This window comes from Anas acuta, chromosome 4, assembly GCF_963932015.1.
Source record: "Anas acuta chromosome 4, bAnaAcu1.1, whole genome shotgun sequence".
NCBI lineage: Eukaryota > Metazoa > Chordata > Aves > Anseriformes > Anatidae > Anas > Anas acuta.
Window position 1 is genome coordinate 29,123,119 of NC_088982.1, and position 20,653 is coordinate 29,143,771.

A 20,653-nucleotide genomic window follows, 5' to 3' on the forward strand; every position below is an offset into this window, starting at 1 on the left:
GGCTATAATGATTATACTAGGAGGAAAAAAAAAAAGAGAGAAAAAAAGTAAGGCTGATTTCTTACCTCTCACTCTTTTAATTTAACTAAATGCAATTTACTTTGCTGAAGATATTTATCTAGATTTGCTTTATGAGAAGATGTCTGTTTCTTATTCCTCTTAGTTTGTCTAGTGTGGCATATATTGCCTCTCTGGAAACACCTTTGAAATGTACTGCAAAAGTTAATATATGCGGTAACTTCTGAGATTGGAACTTCTTTTTTTGGCTAGTTTTTCCACCAGTCATACTTAGTCATTAAAAATAAAACCATGCTTAGTATATACATCTTTACAGTTGTTAGTACAGCTTTTGGTTATACTTGTGTTTTTATATTTGTAGATCTTCACGCATTTTTTTCCTTTGCTGTTTATTCTGCTGATGAATTGCCTCCACTTCCTGTATTCTGGCCATTGATTGATGTTTGCAAAGTTTGAGATACTTCTAACTATTGCTAAATCTTTTCTAATGTGTAGAGGACTTCTACTGTATAAGTTACATAGTATTCTAGATTTGATAATAGATAGTGGATATTGTTTTCTTGAAGAAAATACTAAGTTTTACAAAACTTAAGAAACACTTATGAAATTATATTACATTTCGTAATCACATTCAACTTGGGCTGAATGTTCAACACTCTTTTTTTTTAAAACTACAAAATACCACTCAGATATTTTTAAAAATATTTCAGATTTGGATAGTGACTCATCTACTGCAATCCCAATTTGACATGTTGGGCAAGTTTTGAACTGGTACATTAGAAGATTACAATCTGGGTAAATCTTGTGAAATCAGTGGTAGGACTATCATTAATTTCAGTGAGGAATGGATTATACAGGTCAGTCTTTGTCATTAGTTTGTCTAGACTTCTGAACACATAAACCTTTAGCATCCACAATATATTCAGGCAAGGAACCCTGTGGTTTAGTTTTAGAATGTGTGGAGAAATGCCTCACACTGCTTGTTTTGCACCTGTTACCTTCATTTGATGTCCTATCATTTTTTTACAGGAAGAGAAAAGTAATTGTATCTAAACAACGAGTGGTTATCAACACGGAGTAATCAAACATGGATACTGTGCTGAGAGATGACCAAAAAATTTACAAAAACCTTTACTACCTGTGTGCCAAAAACACTGTTCTTCTTGACCCATTGATATAGTCTGATCTTGCAACAGTTGTTTGAATAGCTACTAAAAGACATTTTTCCTACCAATGCTTGCCTGATCCATTATTCAAAACATGGCATCAGCCTCACAGTGAAGTTGTAAGGCTGACATAGAAGCCTGACATCTTCCTCTAAACAGAGGAAAGAAGTTTTAGGAAATGTAGAGGTTTTTCCCCATGAGTTTCTTTCAAATTTCCAACCAGTTTCCAGCCACTCATGCCCTTATAATGACAAAATTATAGTTTATAAAAATAATTTGATATACCCTTTAAAGTTTTGCAAGGTCAGGTATGAATATGAAAATAGAGCCCCACTGAAGAAACGCTCATGCTGTCACAAAAGAAATTTTTTTGGGGATGATATGTCTTACTCCGCTCAAAGAAATAGTATGAGCTGTAGTGCCAAAATAAGTCCTTGGCACTCTGAATATTTTGGAGTTTCATCTCTACTTTGAGAGCTTCCCATGAAGAAGCTCTCATACAAGAACAAAATGGTTTTAACAGTAAACATCGCATTTGTTCTATAAACAGTGCTCAACTGACAGACAGAAAGTCTTGACAGAAGTCTATCTTTTTCTTCTTTGCAACATGAAGAAACACTCATTCCAGAATGAGATTGTAAATTAGGCAGTCTGCCTGTAGGTGTGTTTATTTATTTTCTTACCTTTTAACAAATGTTTTGACTACTGTTCTTTTCTAATTTCAGGCCTGTAGTTTCGTGTACATTAAAATCCCTGATTATTTTCCTCTTTGTCTTTCAATTCTGCTTACATATGATTACAGAGGGATGATATACCTTAATTAATTTTATTTATTTTCTTTAAAACAACGTATCTATTCTTGTCTTAGCTCTAAGTGCAGCAGGTGCAATTGAATCCAATTGAAATGAATACCAATTAATTGAACTAGAAGAGGCTATTCACTCAAGAGGCATGTATAAATCCTTTTAGACTTGGATTTAACAAACTTCAACTTGCAAAGTTAGTCCAAATTCATGTGACTAAAATGATTACCTGTGGATTTATAGTTTTTAGCACATTTGGCAGTTGTGTCCATCACTAAAGTTGGTTTTCCATTTTTTCTTTAATCATAATACATACAGATTAAGCAAAAATTTTATGCAGTTTGGAAACTTAAAAATTGCTAGAATGATATGGTAAACTGTTGAAAGATTCCTGAAGCTAACAATTATTTCACGGTAATGTTATGAAATTATTTAAGATGCATTCAAGATAGTGTTTTATTATTCTAATCATTAAATTTAAATTAAATTCAAGAGGTAAAACTAAGAAAAGACTTCAGGTGGATTAATCCGTTTATTGACATTACCTAGTTTTTTCCTAAATCATCATGAAAAAGAGATTCACTAATAGCCAAAAATCAGCACAAATTTAGACTGAAGATGGTAATACAGCAATCCCATGAGACAACTAACTGCATATTAGAATTGTATACGCTGATTCTATGGTATCTACCCTATGCCAGAGAATAAGCTCTTGATTTGATTGTTTTATTGCAAATATCAGGAAGTGGCAAATCTAATTTTACACAAGCAGTGTCAAAGGAGGTGAGGCAATACTTACCTTATAACATCTAGCTACCAACTGTGTTTCAATATCCACAAGATAAGGGAAGCATCTTTTCTGAGATGTGTAGTATCTTTGAGTTTACAGACAATAAAAGATCTAGTCACTTATGCTGAACATGGCACACCTGCCTAAAGCAACTCTGACAAGCATCACTTGCTATACCAGAAGCCATTCAGAGTGCAAGTCAAGAACTCTAACAAGAGCCTCAGCAACCTGTACTGCCGCAATTACATACAGACATATCGTTGTGCTGCTGAAGATGGATCCACAACGCAAAAACACTTTGCCTCCAGGCATGCCTAATCCAGAGTGTGTTTTTTGGTGTCTCTCACCTGAGTTTTCAGCATGTCCTTAGAGGAATGTAAATAAGCATGACTTCTCATCAAACTTCAAAGAGCTCTTTCTTTTCCCTACGGACTTGTGAAATGGAGCTTTTTGTTCTATTAAGAGAGGAGTTTAAAGTGTGCATGTAAACACCTAATAAACAAAACACTATGCTGGTTTTGTGGAGTAAAACCCATGTCCCAGGTGATCTGGGATTGAAACTTTCTTATCCTTCAGCTTTAACTTTTTTCTCTATTGCAGTGTCTGTTATCTTGATGAACTTCCATAAATTTTCTAAACTCTTTGCATTAAAAATGATTTAAAATTGTCCAACTCTCTGGTTCATCAGCAGCAGCTCTGATGCAACTCAGCAAGCAGTTCAAGGCCAATTTTCAAATCTAACAGCAGGAGCATAGTATGGTTTTATAGGCATTTTTAATGTTATCTAGAAACCCAGAGTGGTAAATAGGAACTTTTTTATTTCCTCCCCCAGAACTGACTAGGTATCTTCATAGCTCTGTGGTGTGTACAGATTCATTTTAGAAGTTCATTTTAAAATTTGGTGCTGGACACCTGTGCTTTTCAGAAGTTGAATCTAATTTTGGACACTGAAAAAGCAAGCTGATCATCTGATTCCCAAACCGCCAGTCACATCATTACTTTAGAAACCATGGTCTAATGATTACTTGTCAGTATTGGTTAGGTCCAAGTGAACTAGTTTATATTTAATCTGAATCAACACCAGTCTTTACCAAGAACCTAGTCTGAACAAAACTAAGCTGGAAATAACTTGATTAAGTAGGTATCATCATTCACTGTTATTCTTGCTCCAGCCAAAAAACAAAAAAAAAAAAAGGAAGAACAACTTGTTCATATTCACTTTAATTTAAGCATTATTTTTGGCCAGGGACTCTCAGTGTCCAGTACAATAAGAGACCACAAATTGGGCTGAGTAGTATAAAAACTAATGGACCACTGTGCAAAGGATAACTAACTTTATACAGAAAAGAACCTTGATTAGAATTAAACATAGTATACTATCCAGAGTACAGTGAATGCCAGTCTGCAGTCTGCATGGTGGTTCACATTAATTTTATGCTAAAACTAACTGTAAAGAGAATTTGCTGAAAGTAACAAATTCATAATTCTTCTGCTGCATTTTCTGCTGTAACAACAAAGAGATCAATCATAAAACACTGTTTCCCACAATATTTTTGTTTGCAAGTTGGGATTTTACAGCCTGGAAGGGTGGATAAGTATGTGATAAAAATCTGGCTGGAGAGCAGCTCTGTGGAAAAGGCCCTGGGGGCCTTGGCAGACTGCGAGCTGAACATGAGCCAGTGGTGTGCCCTGGCAGCAAAGAGGCCTGGCAGCATCCTGGGCTGTATCAACAGGAACATGGGCTGTGGAGGGAGGGAAGGGATTATCCTCCTCGGTGCTTGTTAGTCCATGTCTGCAATCCTGCATCCAGTTTGGGGATTCCCCCCAACAGAAAAATGGCATCAATAAAAGGGAAAAAGACCAGGAGAGGGCCACCAAGGTGGTCAAGGGCTGGGTCGCTTAGCCAGTGAGCTGAGGCTCCAGGGGTTGTTCAGTCTGAAAAGGTGGCTTCGGGGGACCTAGCAGCAGCCCCCAGGACCTCACAAGAGGGTACCAAGAAGATGAGGACAGCACATTGTACATGTAGAGAAGACAAGTGACAACAGGCAGAAAATGAAACCAAAGAGGGTCAGACTGGACAGAAGGAAAACTTCTCCCTCCATGTGGACAGTCTAGCAGTGGAACAAGTTACCTGCACAACATGCAGGCTCCATCCTGGGAGGTTTTCAAGGACAGGTGGGATAAAGTCCTGGGCAGGCTGATCCTTCTCAGGATCACCCTTCTTGAGCAGGAGTTTGGATGAGGTACCTCTAAAGATCCCTTCCAAAAGAGCTGTCCTGAGTTAACCCTTGGTTAACTGTATTTAACTAAGAGGTGATGAAGTCTTATGAGAGACATTCTTACAGATTGACAATCTGTGATGAAACTTATATTGTTACTATCAAAATCTATTTAAAAGTTTAAAAGACTTCAATGCCAATGCCTTCCCCAATCACATACTTTCTGGGACAAAAATAACTTGCCATAGCAAGGGAAATATGCATAGCCTTAGAAAGGCATTGAACTGGACAGCAAAAGGACAGCTGAAAGATTTAGCACAATGACTGGCAGCGCTGATCATTCAGCTAGAGCTACACACATCTATCTGTATTTCTATCTGGGAAATATCCTACTTAGAATAAGATAATTCTATTATGGAGCTTAACACACACAACCCAACCCAACCCACAGACAAAAAACAACCACCGCCCTTCCTCTTCCTCCTCCCCACCCCCCCGAAGAATAAAATAAAATAAAACCAACAGCAAAATAATAAATAAATTTGCTCACCACAAGAATAAAACAATGAGACACTGCTTATTTTTCCTAGAGTGAATACCTATATTTGAGTATTTGTAGATAGATATTTAATACAATTGAACACAATCAAAGAATTTAGAGAAATAGTATAGTTACAAAAACATTAGATTTCTTGATATGTACCAACATGATGTAGAAATAATGGTCTAATCCATTTCATGGGCCTAAAATAATTTAGTTAAGCTTTTCTGTTTATGTCTAAGTCTTCCTCCCCCCCAGATTTAAATAGATGAAACTGTGTTAAAGAAATGATTATTATTAAGGATGTTAGATTTTGATAACAGCATATTTTGTTTCCAAAAGTTCTTCCAAAGAAATATAAAAACATACCCACGTGTTTTGGAGGTCCATACTAATGCAGCTGGGATAAGAAAACAGAAGCTGGTTAAATTTATTATTATTATTTTCCTGAGAATCTGATATACAAGATATTCTGCTAGTTATCAGATCCTGCAAGTGTACTTGATTATTAATGCAGTGCTTTGATGGAATTCATTTTAAGGTCTTACAGGAACCACTGTTTTTCTGATCTTTATTTGCTATTGCCACTGTGCCATGTAAGAGGCTGAAGATGCAGGAAAAAAATAAATCCAATAATTATCACTTGGGAAATTCTAGTACAAAAAAAAAAAAGTAATGTGAATTTTTTAAAATTCACTTCAGTGCTTGAAAAGAGTTGAAAGATCAAAATTAACCTAACTGGTCTGATAATTGATGGTCATACTGTTAACACTCATTTCCTTTTCCTTTCCCCATCTCTTGCCCATTTAGGATCAAATCTTGAAGGCGTGAGCTGCCCTTATTCAACCTACACAGCCTTCTGTACTGCTGGCTCCCCTTGAAAGCACATTGATGCCACACGACATTACACCACTTCTTAAGTCTCAAGAAAGTAATATGCAACAGACAACCATGAGGAACTTCAGGGATCATGCTGCTTCCATCACCTTTAACATGGCTTTAAATGGACTTTCAGAGGAAAGATTTGGTCCCGGGATCTACAATCCCCTCTGAAACCTAAGGGAAATTGCCATGGAATTTTAAGATTAATGAGTCTTTGGCTCCAGCACAGTATATTTTAAAAGTTTATGTGCTTATATGCACATGCATGCAGTGAATATGGCATGCATGACTTAAAATGAAGTAATTTATTCAGAATAACAACTATGGTAGTGTGCAGTTAATAAGCTGCTAAAAATCAGCTTTCAAAGATCATGACATCAGCTATTTTGTTGTCTTTAGAGAAAAAAGAAAAACAGCAACTAATTATCAGGAATCTGAGAATGAAATGTCAGCTTTCAGTATCCATTGGTATCACTAACTTTTTTTTTTTTCCTAGTAATGAAATAAATGACAGTGAAATAGAAATATATCTGTTAGCATCAGTTAGTGCTTGGCAGACATCCATGCATACCCTGGCAGCATTTCTGAAACTGGTTTTTAGTATGACAGATTGAAGTGTGAGAGCTCACCTGACATTTTTATTTAGAAAGCAGGCACTCAGCTAAAACAAATTATAACTGTTGCAATATCAACAATAAAAGAGATATTACCTAGCTGAGAACTGGTACTTCATATTAAAATCTCACAAAAACAGTAAATAACAGTACTGCTGTACTAAAACCAGATACAATACTTATGAAAAGGAAAAATTAATACTTCATTTTCCACAATTTCTTCTACAATACTGGCTAAAGATATGGTAAAGTAACCAGAAAACTAGTAGCTGTGCCAACTGACTTGTATTTCTGTCCAGTGTAAATGGAAACTGATATCTCATGGCCAGTAAGATTTTTTTTTTTATAATATTTTTCAAACGTAAGTTTGATCTAGTTTTGAAATAAGTTAGGTACGGATGAACTTTTAATGACTTTATTAAAACAGAGCATCCAGTAGGTACTGCTGATCAAGAGAATTGGTTTACAGAATCACAGAATCGTCTAGGTTGGAAGAGACCTACAAGATCACCTAGTCCAACCTCTGACCTAACATTAAACAGTCCTCCACTAAACCATATAACTAAGCTCTACATCTAAACGTCTTTTAAAGACCTCCAGGGATGGTGACTCAACCATTTCCCTGGGCAGCCCATTTCAATGTCTAACAGCCCTTTCAGGAAAGAAGTTCTTCCTAATATCCAACCTAAACCTTCCCTGGTGCAACTTTGCTTCCCTTGTCCTGTCACCTGGCATGTGGGAGAATAGACCAAACCCACCTCGCTACAGCCTCCTTTAACGTACCTATAGAAAGCAATAAGGTCACCCCTGAGCCTCCTCTTCTCCAGGCTGAACAACCCCAGCTCCCTCAGCTACCCCTTAACCAGCTTCATTGCCCTTTTCTGGACTCTCTCGAGCACCTTCGTGTCCTTCTTGTAGTGAGGGGCCCAAAACTGAACATGGTACTCGAGGTGCAGCCTCACCAGAGCCGAGTACAGGGGACAATCACTTCCCTAGCCCTGCTGGAGTAAGCAAAAATGCAAAACTACCACATCCAGAATCATGTTCTCACTCACAACGAGCTGCAGGTGGGTAATGCCAGTCTATGAATCTAGAGCATATTTGTAAGAGCCAGTAGAGATTTTTTTTTCTTTTAGATTAGAGCTGCAGCTAAATTTAATTAAAAGAGCTTTACCTAGTGTGCCAAGCAGTTGGTCTTTTAAGTCCTTTGCTTCCTGACAGTGAGCCTGTCACTACCAAATGTTCAAGGTCCTCCTGCTGCAGACCCGACCCACCTTGTCATCGCTCCATCATGCCACCTCCTGCCGCTCACCTCACCATGGGGCTGAGCACCATGTATCCTCCACTGCCCAACTCCAGCAATTAGAGTCTGCCAGAGGAAATACCCTGCAGTTAAGGGCTCTTTTATCATCTGTGTATTTTTTTTTCCTTGTGAATCAAAGGAAACCAGGGGAATTAACACCAAAAGACATTGAGTCTGTACTTTATTAAACAGTATCTTTACTACAAATCTAAAGGAGACGTAGAAAAAACTTGTTCACTGCTAGGCCCATATTGTAATACTAACATCTAGAAACTTTCTAATACATTGCATTGACCTACTACTGTCTTTGACCATGGTTAATACCTTATCCTCTTGCTTGCTTTTCACAGAAACATGGGCAAGAAATAGGCTATCCAATCTGTTCTACTCCATGTCAAAGACTGGCACTTCTTTATGCCAAAGTAAAGCTCTCTAAGTGAGTAGTGCTGTGGTGAAAGGGCCACGTGGTGAGATTCACCCACAGAGGTTGTGCACTTTTTCCGTAGTACCTCTTAAAATCAGGGGGGAATATACACTGGCAGAATCAGACTCTTAATAATCTCTTTCACTTGCTATTCTGTTACGGACTTCACTGTTATAGATGAGTAGTGCCACTTGCACATTTATGAGTTATGTTCTGTGTTTTTGAATTGATCCTAGTGTGTATTTAATAGCTAAAACTTAGTACTTTTATTTTTAGAGCAGCAACTCTTCTAAAAGTCTGTTCAACCGGAATACCACAAGGCAGTTGTCTTATGCACAGGAAAAAATATTTATTATAATATTGAACATAATGGAGCAATGATGTTAATATTTATTTAGGGCTAGACTAAACCTTCTGCCCTGTTTATGTGATAGCACATAGTTTCATCACCTCAAGAGAAATAAGCTGTGTCAGTCCCTGACCAGATGTGGATATTCACTCTGCCCCTCCTGCTGGCTCTATTGGAGCAGTAATATTTGTAAGTCACAGACAGAGTTCACTGTTCCCTACAAATATTTGAGGATAAATTGGGAAATCATGAAGTAGGTTCACAAAGAGACATAGACCAGGCAATACTTAGAGTTACTTCACATTTGTTTGGGAGCATGGCTCCAGAAATTAAGTTAGCTCTGACTTAGGGGCCTCACAGTTCATTCATTGTAATGAACATTGGTATCTGTCAAAGGACCCATCTTGACTCTACAGTTAGTTAGTGGACAGCTAACAAATACTGAAGTCTGAACTGTCAGCACTTGATTCACTGATGTGAATCACATTTAGACAGGGGAACCAAGGGTTTCAATGTTGATTATTTTTAAAGACTACAAATTGAGCTAGGACCACTACTTCTGACTTCATTATGGCCAGGTGAAATGAAACCTCTATTTCTCAAATTTCATTCTCAAATTCTAGCCATGAGCTGTGATAAAAACTACAACAGTCAGCAAGACAAGTAAAGATATGGCAATACATAAATTACCCAAAAGAAAGAAATCTACATCTGAAAAAAAGTGTTTTGAACCTGGCTGCTGGCCTGCATCCTTGATTTAGGTGCTAATCTCACCCCAGAGGGATCTTTTGGCTTGAACCACCACTTTCCCCAGCTGATCTTCTTGCTTGATCTTCTACCTTAAAAGAGCTCTCTGAAAGATTATTTTTTTCCCCCACCATCACCATAAGTGTCAACAACATTGAGACTTTAAAAAAAAAAAAAAAACAACATTAAAAAGCATTTCTGAAAAATAACTGACGACTAGCACATCATTTGCAATGCCCTAATTCACACAAATTGAAGCAATAGTGTACATGGTCAGGCATGACTGATGTTCTGCTCAATACATGGGTCATTTATAGATTTTTGCCAAGGGGACTCTGCAATTGCAGGTTTTACTGCACTTTCCATGGGAGGAAAAAAAACAAAACAGAAACAACAACAACACAAAAACCTCATTATACAACTCCTGAGTTATTAATTGACAACGAAGCAATGTTTTTGGATTATATTTGGCTTTGCTCTAAATTTAATGATGGCTGTTTTTCTTTTAAAAAAAAAAAGTACACCACCTGAAAACTTGCATCTAATATAACCTAAATAAACTTCAGGATGGAAAATGTATAAAACTGATTAATTTTGAGCATTAAGAACTTCTATAAACAGTCAGCAATGTGTGAACTTCTAAGCTACTTAAGCAGCTTGGTCTATTTAAGGTCTAAATATTTGGTTGCCTACTGGAAAAGCATTGAAAGTTTCTGGAATCTGCAGAATACTAAGTCTTGTAAAAACAGTTTTTTGTTTATATACCTAGAATTTCGGAACCAGAAACATTGAAATAAACAGCCTATTTTCTTGTACTTCTCATTCCAGTCCTAGCTAAATAGTATTATGTAGAAAAGAGGGAACTATTACTTGAAATTCTCAAAAAAAAAAATAATATGTTTCACTAGGCATTGAGAGAATTTTAAAAAACAATTTTAATATCACAATCTAAGCTTTTTATCCTTGTGCTCTTAGCATTGCTATCAGTAAAATAAAACAGACCTTTCTTTTTGTTCTGTAATACACTTTATTCTGTTTTTAATAATATAAACTAGAGTTTCATTGCTAGTGTTTTCAAATAAATAACAAGATTACTATTTGTTTTGTTCTGTTAGAGTAGAGATACAGATACTCAATTATTTTGTGAAGGCCTTCACACTGTACTTAATGGCTTAGTCTTTCATTAGTTTTATGTAATGTCATTTATCTGGTGAACTGTAAGCAGCAGTGATCAAACAAACACCATTCAGATCACAAAACATGAGACCTGAATGTATGAGTCAAGATACATTTGCATTCAACAAAAACAGCATGAGCTACAATCAGACATGTGATTTCAGTCAATGGATCTGTTCTAAACAATCATCTTTCTAATATATTTCCAAATACATACATTTATTTCCAGTATTTCCAAAAAACATTATAACCTTATGAGCTTCTGAGCTGCAAAAAAGTTAAACAAAAACTAAAACTGATAAAAAAAAAAAAAAGCCAACCAATTTTTACCATTCAAAATCCAATTTGTGCTCAACTTCAGGAAAATGTAAGCAAACTAATTCCACATGGCATGAAGTTCTACTTAGTGTTTGTAGACACTGAAAAATTATACATAGAGCTATGAATTTTATTTTTGATTCTGCAAGATGCTAGCTATGACAATGGCAAACATTCATTCTGGCTTTATTCCTGCAATATAAAAATGAAGTTTTTACACCTTTATGCCCTGGAGATTTTTTTTTTTTTTAAATGACTTTCAGATATCTTATCTTGAATGGTAAATATTGCTAAATATGTTCAAAAACAGAGTCTGCTTGACAACATATTTGTTTGAAATCTGCTACATATAGTAGTGTCAGACACTGCCATTGGCACTTGCAAAGTATGCCAGTTTGCATGCATGGACATAATTTAAAGAACATAGCTAAATACGACCCACCTCAGAAGAAATACAAAATAATACCACCTATGAAATCTAGGAAGAAAACGCTTCTTAAACATGGGCCTTGGTTTGGGAATTATTTAACCTAATCCTCTCACTTAATAATCAATAGAAAAGAAATAAGCTGAATCAGGATAATCCAATACATAAAAGTATCTAAATATATAATCAGACATAGGTCAGAATGCCAAGTGTTATATGGATATTTTGAGGCAATTGTGAAGGTCTAGCAGCCAGCTATCAATTAAAATATATGACTAAGAAACCAACAGAAACACTAGAGATCTCTAGAACTAAGAGCTGGAGTGTTCATCACAACACCATATCCATTCAACAATGTCTGCTTATGTTTTTCACTAAGCTCACTAAAATATTTCACATACCAACACCGAGGTACATATAGTATTCATAGACCACATATAACAGACAACAACAGAAAAAACACCTTTTAATTTTGTGGAGGAATTTTCTCGAAACAAAATTCTCATCTAGAGTGAAATACTCCAGAAAAACCAAAGCTTCTGTCATACTTATAGCCAGCAAAGTTCATACGAAATCATCAAATCTCACTGACCCGAACAAACCCTTTGGCATCTGTGTTTTTTAGTCAAGACATCGAATAAGTCACAATAGTTTTTAACACCAAATAAAAAGTTAGCATCTAGAGGACAATTGACATGTAAGGTACAGCTGCACTTCAACCAGGTGCTTTGTAGGATAAGGTCAAACAACTTGATTAGCATTTCACAGAAAGCTGTACATCTTTTCAGAAAGAGAAAATATCCTATTCAGGAAACAATGAATAACATTTACAGACCTTTGTCAGGTCTGTAAGCTTATACCTTCAAAACCCCCAGGACAAAGAGACTTTTACCACTTAGATAAGTAATACTGTATTCCAGGAAACAAATACAAAGAAACAAGAAAAAAAAAGTAAATATTTACTCACCAGCCTTCTCCTTCTCTGAAATAACTGGCATAGCCTGAAGGGGAAAAAAAATAAGAAATTAGGAGAGAAGGTAAGAGATGGAGTTAAGATGATATTCCAATCAGTGCATTTTGAATAATCATCCTAGAAAACACGCCCACAAAATTCCAGTGGGAATAATTTCTTTTTACTAAGTAATTACTTAGTAATAACTGAAGGAGTGAAAAAAACACGGCTGAAGATGAAATAAAACACAAAAAATCTTTCTCCTGAAGAAGTCAAGAATAATTCTGCCGCTGAGTTCATGAAACCAGGAATTGTGCTAGAACAGGAAAGACAACCAAACAGAGGAAGTAAAGAATGAGTGAATTAAGTATTAAGAGAGCAGTCAGGACAAGAGAAGGAAAGATGGGAACAGGCTATAACCATTTTTTAGTTTTAAGCTTTCTTAGCCAAAGCAAAACAAGATGTAAAGGCACTCTTTAGAATAACCTTAGAAGACAAAATTCAGATAACCGCTCATTGACCATTGAGGTGTGGCAACAAACAGTGTCAGCACTAAAATCATCATCTGTGGAAAGAGACAATGGTTTGACGGTGAAGGCCTTTTTAAGGTTGAAAATGTAAGGCCAAGATGAACTGCAGTGATTCAGTGGACTGTCGGGAAGCAATTATAGAACTCAATGGGGATATGACAGAGTGATGAGTATGGAAGATAATTTCTCTGGTGGTTTTATGGCAAGCTTAAATGGACTTCAATAATGTTGTCTATAACTGCAGTGTGAGTCACTAGTAGTGCCTTTGACCTGAATGATTACTTCTAAATTTCTATAGCCATAAAAGAGAAAGTGGTAAATTAATCAACTCTATTGTGATTCATATTAGCAGGCAACAAACTTTGTTTTTAAAACGTTGTTGACCTTGTCATTTGTTTCTTCTAGTTATTTCCCCAAAATATATATATTTTTAAATTTATGATCACCAAAACACATTTATTTACAACCAAACATAAATTTTGTTAGATGTTAGGTCTAAAGGTTCTTACAGACTTTAAGTGGGTTTAGTTCAGTAGTTGAAAATACACAGATTAATAATGCCTCAGGACAGATGCGTAAGTCACAAAGTTTGTACTTTTATTAGTTAAGATGAAGAAGCATAAAATATAGTATCAGCATCAAAAGATATGAAAATAAATTATCTTTTTTAAGAACAGAATAGGAATCATTTTTCCTAAGGAATAGCAACATTCTTTTAGTTGCAAGACAGCAAATAACAATAATATTTGACTTTTTAGTATTGTAGCACACTTATGAATTCCAAATCCATTAAAACAGTTATGATTTTTTTTCCTAAAGTCACATATATAAACAAGTCTTACTCATTAATTAAGAATTTGTGTCATCGTTAGTCAAAGGTTTAGATTTGCTTAGTTCACAAAATATTGTAACTTTTCCTATTTTATTAAAGTAATGTAAATGTAAAGGCCCTGATTTTTAATGTCTTTTAAATCATTATCCACAAAGATACATGCTTGAAAGCATTGTCCTAAACGTATGTTTTCTAAACAGTGTAATTCTACTGAATCAAGATGCCTTTTTTTTTTTCCTGTTCTTGGCAAAGAAGTAGAATGAGCTAAAAATTCTGACAGAATGTTCTATTGCCACTTAAAAGCTGAGAACAAAATCCTAAATGAACATAACATTTCTTGAAACTTTTAACTAATGTAAACAGTGAGTGGGTCTCATCCAACACCATCTCAGACAGCCCTATTATTGGTTTAGTTTTTTGTTAATACAGCTACATATGCTGCTTACATGCTGCCCAGTGGGAGAACATGGTTGTTACTTATGAGAAATGCTCTCATCTCCAGTACAGTTTTGAATTCTCTTGGGATCTTCCTCCAATGAGTTCCATATGGTCCAAATGAATTGCATTCCCAGGAAGTGATTTAACATTTCTGGCAATGGAGCAATTAAGCCGGATTTTCCTGCTTGGCCAGATGGGTTCACTGTAACTTCACATTATTTTTCACTCCTTGCAGAGCTGAAGAACTTGACTAAGAATTTCCACATGATTAGGGCATTTTTTTTTTTTTAAATAACACCGCTCCCAACAACCAACAACCCCAAAAGCCAGCTATATGCTCTTTTTATATTTCCTCAGATATCAACACCCCCCAAAGTCAGATTTCTCTCTATGTTTTTAATAGCACGTGCCCATAACAGCACCACACCAAGGTTGGGGGAAATGAAATCCCTCTAGAGGACTAATCAGGTATGACTTGCTTATCAGATCATTGCTGAAATATACCTAAGACTTTGTTTTACGCTAAATAGTGGGATTTTACCCTAGCTAAAACTTACTTCAGATGTCATATTTCATATTTCTGTAGGCATCCTTGCTCTACTGCAGCTGATTCCCTGTAAGTGTACTGTCTGCAAATATGACTGTAAAGAGTAAGTGAAATATATTGATGGGGCATTTTAATTTAAAATTGCAGTTGCTTTGCTCAGATATAGATGAATACATGCAACACTGGGTTGAATAACCCTTTCCTTTGAATTTTATTAGAAGTTTGGTAGAAGACTGTCACCTGGTTACAAACAAAACGGTGGAAAATGGTGGAAATTTCAACTTAAAATCAAGATTTTGCTCACATAAAAGGTTTGTTTTACCAAAGCTGGAATATCTGAATATCTGTTTTTTGAGCTCTTAAGAATATTTTAAACAGGAAATAGAAATAAACATGTAAAAAAAACTGTCATTGCAAATGGTGACCATGAGAGATTCATCATGGACAGGTTGACACAAAATACTTTTTTGTCAGACAAAGTGGAGGAAAGACGAAGGATACTGGATGTTTGAACAAGCAATTCTGTACAGCAATATGAACTGCACCCAATGTTGTCTGCAATTTTTCACTACTGAAAGAGGAAAAAAGAAAATCCCCTGACCCTGTTAGCTTCCTTCTATAACAGAGGCAGAATTTTGACTGAGTTCAGCAAAAATACTTAGCACTGTAGGTTTCTACAACAGAAGAAGTACAGTCAGTAGATGCATGCAGTGCCTCAGTTTTGAGTTGACTCTCCCATAATTATGGTGCGAAACCGTAATTTTTTTTTTTGAAATACTGATCCAAAATCTGCAGGCAAAACCATTATGAATTAAGGTAATTATCTTTTTGTTTCCTTGCATTCACTAAACATGAACAGCTGTATCAAGATTGAATCTTCTGCAAAAGGCTACAGTAGACAGGAAAGTTTTTATATAACCTAGCAATAAACTTCAAATTTCCAAATGAGCTTCTTTATTTTAAGAAGTGACTTAATTCACACTCCCTACCCCCTGAATAATACATCTGAGCTTATGGTCTGTTACAACAATAATAGAGAAAGTACAGTTGGCACTACATGAACCACATTTTCAATACTGCCAAACATCCACAATGAATATTTGACAAGGCCCTTCCATCACTAAAGACTGTCAGCTGTCCAGTCTTTTTTCATGCATGTGTTTGAATAGATAATTAGGTTGAAGTTAATAGAGTGCTTCCTGCCAGTTATCAATGGTTCATGGAAAGGTTAGGTTCAAAAGCGATCTCAAAGATTTCTAGATTCCCCTCATCTAAAACACAGTTAGACCAGAGAGTTTTGCCTGTGGGGGTAATATCTTCTACTGCCCAGAGTGAAAGGAAGACTCCAGGATACCCATTACTATACTGGGATTCAACTAGAAAGAGAAAAATCCAGCCTTTATATAATTGTGGGCAAGTGCACCTGTTGCTGAGCTTAGGCTCTTGCAAATCTTATTTTAAGATTAAGGTTTTTTCCAAAAACCTTATTTTTTGGAAGCACTTTTATGGTAATCACCTGTTATTACTGCAATTAAACATCATGGTCTAAATTTTCACCTTACTGGATGCTACATGCAAAATAGCAGTAAGTCCTATGTTTTTCACTGAAATTATTTGCTTTAAAAACAAATCATCATGTTCTTTTTCAAGAAATCTGGAAATCGAATATTGCAATAAGAACAAAAAAGACCAGCTTCTATCACTTTTTTTTTTTTTTTTTAAATAGAATCACTGATTTTGAGACCAGCAACAATTACATGGGTTGAAATACATCTGTTGTCTTTCTTATGCCCAAATTATCAAAACACTCAAAAAAAATAATAAAATTCTTTAAAGAATTTAAAAAAAAAAAAAGATCCACTTAGCGTCTCACAAGGAAGTTAGGTGACATCAACACAATATACTATTACCAAGTAAGGACTGGTGAACCAAATGACAGACAATTCTCTCTTCCAGTAAAAATGGACAATCTTGTACTTGAAAGTTGATGTCATCAATACTCAGATGGAAAGCAGATTTTAAGCTTTATATAACTTCTCAAACAGTGCACGTTCTGTATCACCTGGAGTCCTTAAATAGATGTTTTATTTTATTTAGAAGGTATACTCTAGTTTTCTTAATTCAAATAACTAATAATTAATTTTAACTGGGTTATTTTATGGAAGAAAAATCCATGATCACTCAGATGGCTTAAAATTAGGGAAATACTGCAGTTCATAATCTGGAGTTTCCTCAGTTATATCTTCATTACAAAGTATTGAATTAATATCTCCACTAGAAAAGTGTAAGCCAAATTGTTTAGTGTTAATGAACTTGATTTGGAAAGCAAACATGTTAAGAAGCCTAAACACTAGCATTTAACTGAAGTCATAGCAATAATGTAAAAATATTGGTTTATAATTCAGAATTATTAATTTTTCACAAGTTTCACAAAAATTATTTTAAGCAAGTTTTCAGCTCTCTGCAGTTTTTACAATTTGGTTATTATTTTTATTTGGATACAGAATGAGAAAAAAGAAAAACCACCACCAACTTTCAAGACAGACCAGCTTTAGAAGTGGAATTCTGGTTAGGTCTTTCTTCTTTGTGGTCTTTCATTTTACTGAAGATTGCAATTACTAAAAGTAGAGCAGAAGGCAATTAAAATCCACCCAACAATAAAGCTGCATGAATTAATTAACTGAATTTTAAAACGGAACTAACATCACATTCAGAAGTCTGGCTAAATTTATGACAAGTCTATGAATTTTGTTCTAGTAGAAGTACAAAGCTGTATGCTTGCCTGCATGTGTTCTCCTTCAGTCAGTTGCATGCCTCTCCCCAGCCACTTTTTTGCTGCCTAGGTATTTCTGTTTGTCTGAGCCTCTTTATGCCACTGAGGTCACGCACAGAGACCCCTTCTAGTTAGTGCTGGATGGTTGGCAGTTCTCCCTCCCTGAGAGGCTTGCCAAGAGTATGCGCTTGGGGTGGTCTGGTAGCTTCCTACATCTTCGTCATTCAGCTGGCATAGCAGGACTCTTGCTGGATTGGAAGTGCAAAAACAATGATGCAGGATCCTGTCTTGCACTGTGTTTGGTGTTACAATGGGCTTGCCATAGACCAGGGTAAGCTTCCAGCACTCTGAAGTCTGTCAGGATCGCATACAGCTGGTTTATATGACAGATAAGAGCAACAGCCTGTCTGCAGCTTGTCCTTCATTAAGTAGAATTTGGCCATAGTATAGAATAAAGCCCTGTCTCTTTAGGGGTGCTTCTGAAGACTTTAGCCTTCAGAGCAGCAGCTGGGAATTTCTCAGTACTCTGACAGTCTTCACCACATATTTTTGGGGAAAAATCACCAACAAAAGACACACCCACACACCCTAACAATCACTAATTAAGTAGCAGTTCTCAGACCTCACATTATTTGCATATCAGGTCTTGAAATAAAAACAAATGTATAAAATAAACTTGGTTTTGATACTTCCCAGAACTTCTCCAGATGAGGAACTCTGTTTCCACTTGAGCTGTTCTTTAAATATTGAGCTGGACATACAGCCCTTGAATAAGGGGTCAGTTAAATTTTAGTTTAATGTTAAGGAACTTTTATACAGGTTCTGATAGTAACACTGTGTGCTTCCCTCCAGTTCCACCAAACATATGCATCTCTTCCCTAAAGGAAATATAACTTGAATATTAACACCAAAGCTGAGATGGGACACACTACCTCTACAACTGGAGCAGCCCCAAGAGTACTCATGCTTTTCATCAATCAGCAGAGGTTCTATTAGGGTTCATTTACACATACAGAGCTTTTTCCCAAGCTCAGAAGTCATTTGTTTAGCTAATGTTTATCTTATAAAACCTTTTACAATAACAAACACATCAATAAACCCTGAAACATTGGCAAAGCTGAACTACTTGAGAACCAAAGGGCACCCAGCTCTAAGGCAGCAGTAAGAGATAATTAAAATCTCATGTTTCCCATTTGTTTCAACATCATGTAATGTCTACAAATATGATTTTGCCTTAAAGCCCTTAAATCTGGAAAATGCTTCCGCATGGCTGACAAGAATCCCAGGTGATTTTACTCTTTTCTCATCTCTTTATATATGAGACTTACAACCTTAGAATAATTCCATGTTTCATGCAAGTAAAAAAATCAGTCATGTGATGATAGAAAGTCAGATGTTACATGATAACTATAAGTTAAGTTACCTAATACTTTGAGCACCTACTCCCAGAGTAAAAGAGGAAATTAAAAACATCATTTCACCATTCCTAGAATGCTCAGAGAAAATAAAGGAGCAATTCCTACCTTTCATCCCAAGAAAAGAAAATCATTCTTACTAATTTTGAAGGTTGTAGATGTGAAAATCAGTAAGCTTGTCTCATTCCTGCAAGTGTCAGTCTACTGAAATTCAGAATCCGCATGTTCATGAGTTAACTGAGAACAGATTAGCAATATAAATCATCAGATATGTAAATGAGCAATCTGATTTTAGTGCTCTTTCCACGAGGTCACCCCAAATCTACTAATTGATTGCTATCTACATTTTTAAAATTCGCTAACATTAGTCTCCTGGATCTCTCTGGGGTTAGCAAGAATAAAATCTTATTCAAGTTTCTTGAAATATAACAGATTGGTATTTATGCTACTCAAGGAAGATTTTACTATGTTAAGCTTTATATTCTGAAAAAGAAAATCAGATGTAGAGCGTTGTAGCAACTGATTGATGCTTACCGGGAAGGAAGCAAACTGTTGACACTTACACTCTGATGCTGTGTGAGTTTGCTCTTGAATCTCTGCAGGTAACCCCATCTGGCTGCTCTTCTCATTGTCAGCAGCTGCAGGCTGCTTTTTTTTTTCTTTTTTTTTTTTTTTTCCTTTTTTCCCCCCTCCTCCTTTCTCTCAAAATAAAAAAGCAAACCCCAAGAAACTAATTTTTAAAACATGCTACGTATACTTTGGCACAAATCTTTACGTTAATAATCTCATGTGAATTCAGTGACTGTGATAGTACATTTGTTCAACCAGGTGGGAAAGGAACAAAAGCAGATCCCTACAGAGGCTCTTGATCTTGAACTTCATTCAGGCATAGAGGAATAAATTCCTACAAAAGCTGTATCTCTTCTATCATGATGAAACCGTTACTTTCTATAGAAGATTACAGCTCTTTACTCAGGAGCTGAAGAGTCATATAATAGCAATGATAATCATAAGGTGATGGAGAGAGGAGGTGGGTAGCATGCCAGACAGAATCAGCAATAGTTTGGGGAGCTACTGGGGGATTTTATTCTGGAATAAAGAACATCTAACTTTGGCAGGTATTAGAGGTGATCATAAGACCGTTAAGTGCAAAGTTAATGTATATCCTTAAGTTATTATTGAGACAGCTAGGTGTGATAATTGCCACATCTTGGTTTACTAAAATGTGAAGCAAAATCAATTAAAATAAATGACCCTGTTTTCTTTTACAAGTAGAAAGCAAATGACAAGAAGTAAAAGCACATAACCACAGCAGCTTTGTCTTGGGGAAGATGGGGAGGTTGAAGGAAAGGGAATAAATTCTCAAATATGCTATCTGGAACTTGTTTG

At 35.9% G+C, this 20,653-nt stretch overlaps 1 protein-coding gene across 3 annotated transcripts in view; it reads right to left on the reverse strand.

Annotated features, from left to right (window-relative positions):
* Nucleotides 1-20,653, reverse strand: part of DLC1 (DLC1 Rho GTPase activating protein) — a 256,678-nt gene that overhangs the window by 118,426 nt on the left and 117,599 nt on the right. For all 3 annotated transcript variants that reach the window (XM_068680392.1, XM_068680391.1, XM_068680390.1), the window contains exon 5: nt 12,745-12,778. In XM_068680392.1, coding sequence (XP_068536493.1) covers nt 12,745-12,778 — 34 coding nt within the window. The remainder of the gene's footprint in view (nt 1-12,744; nt 12,779-20,653) is intronic.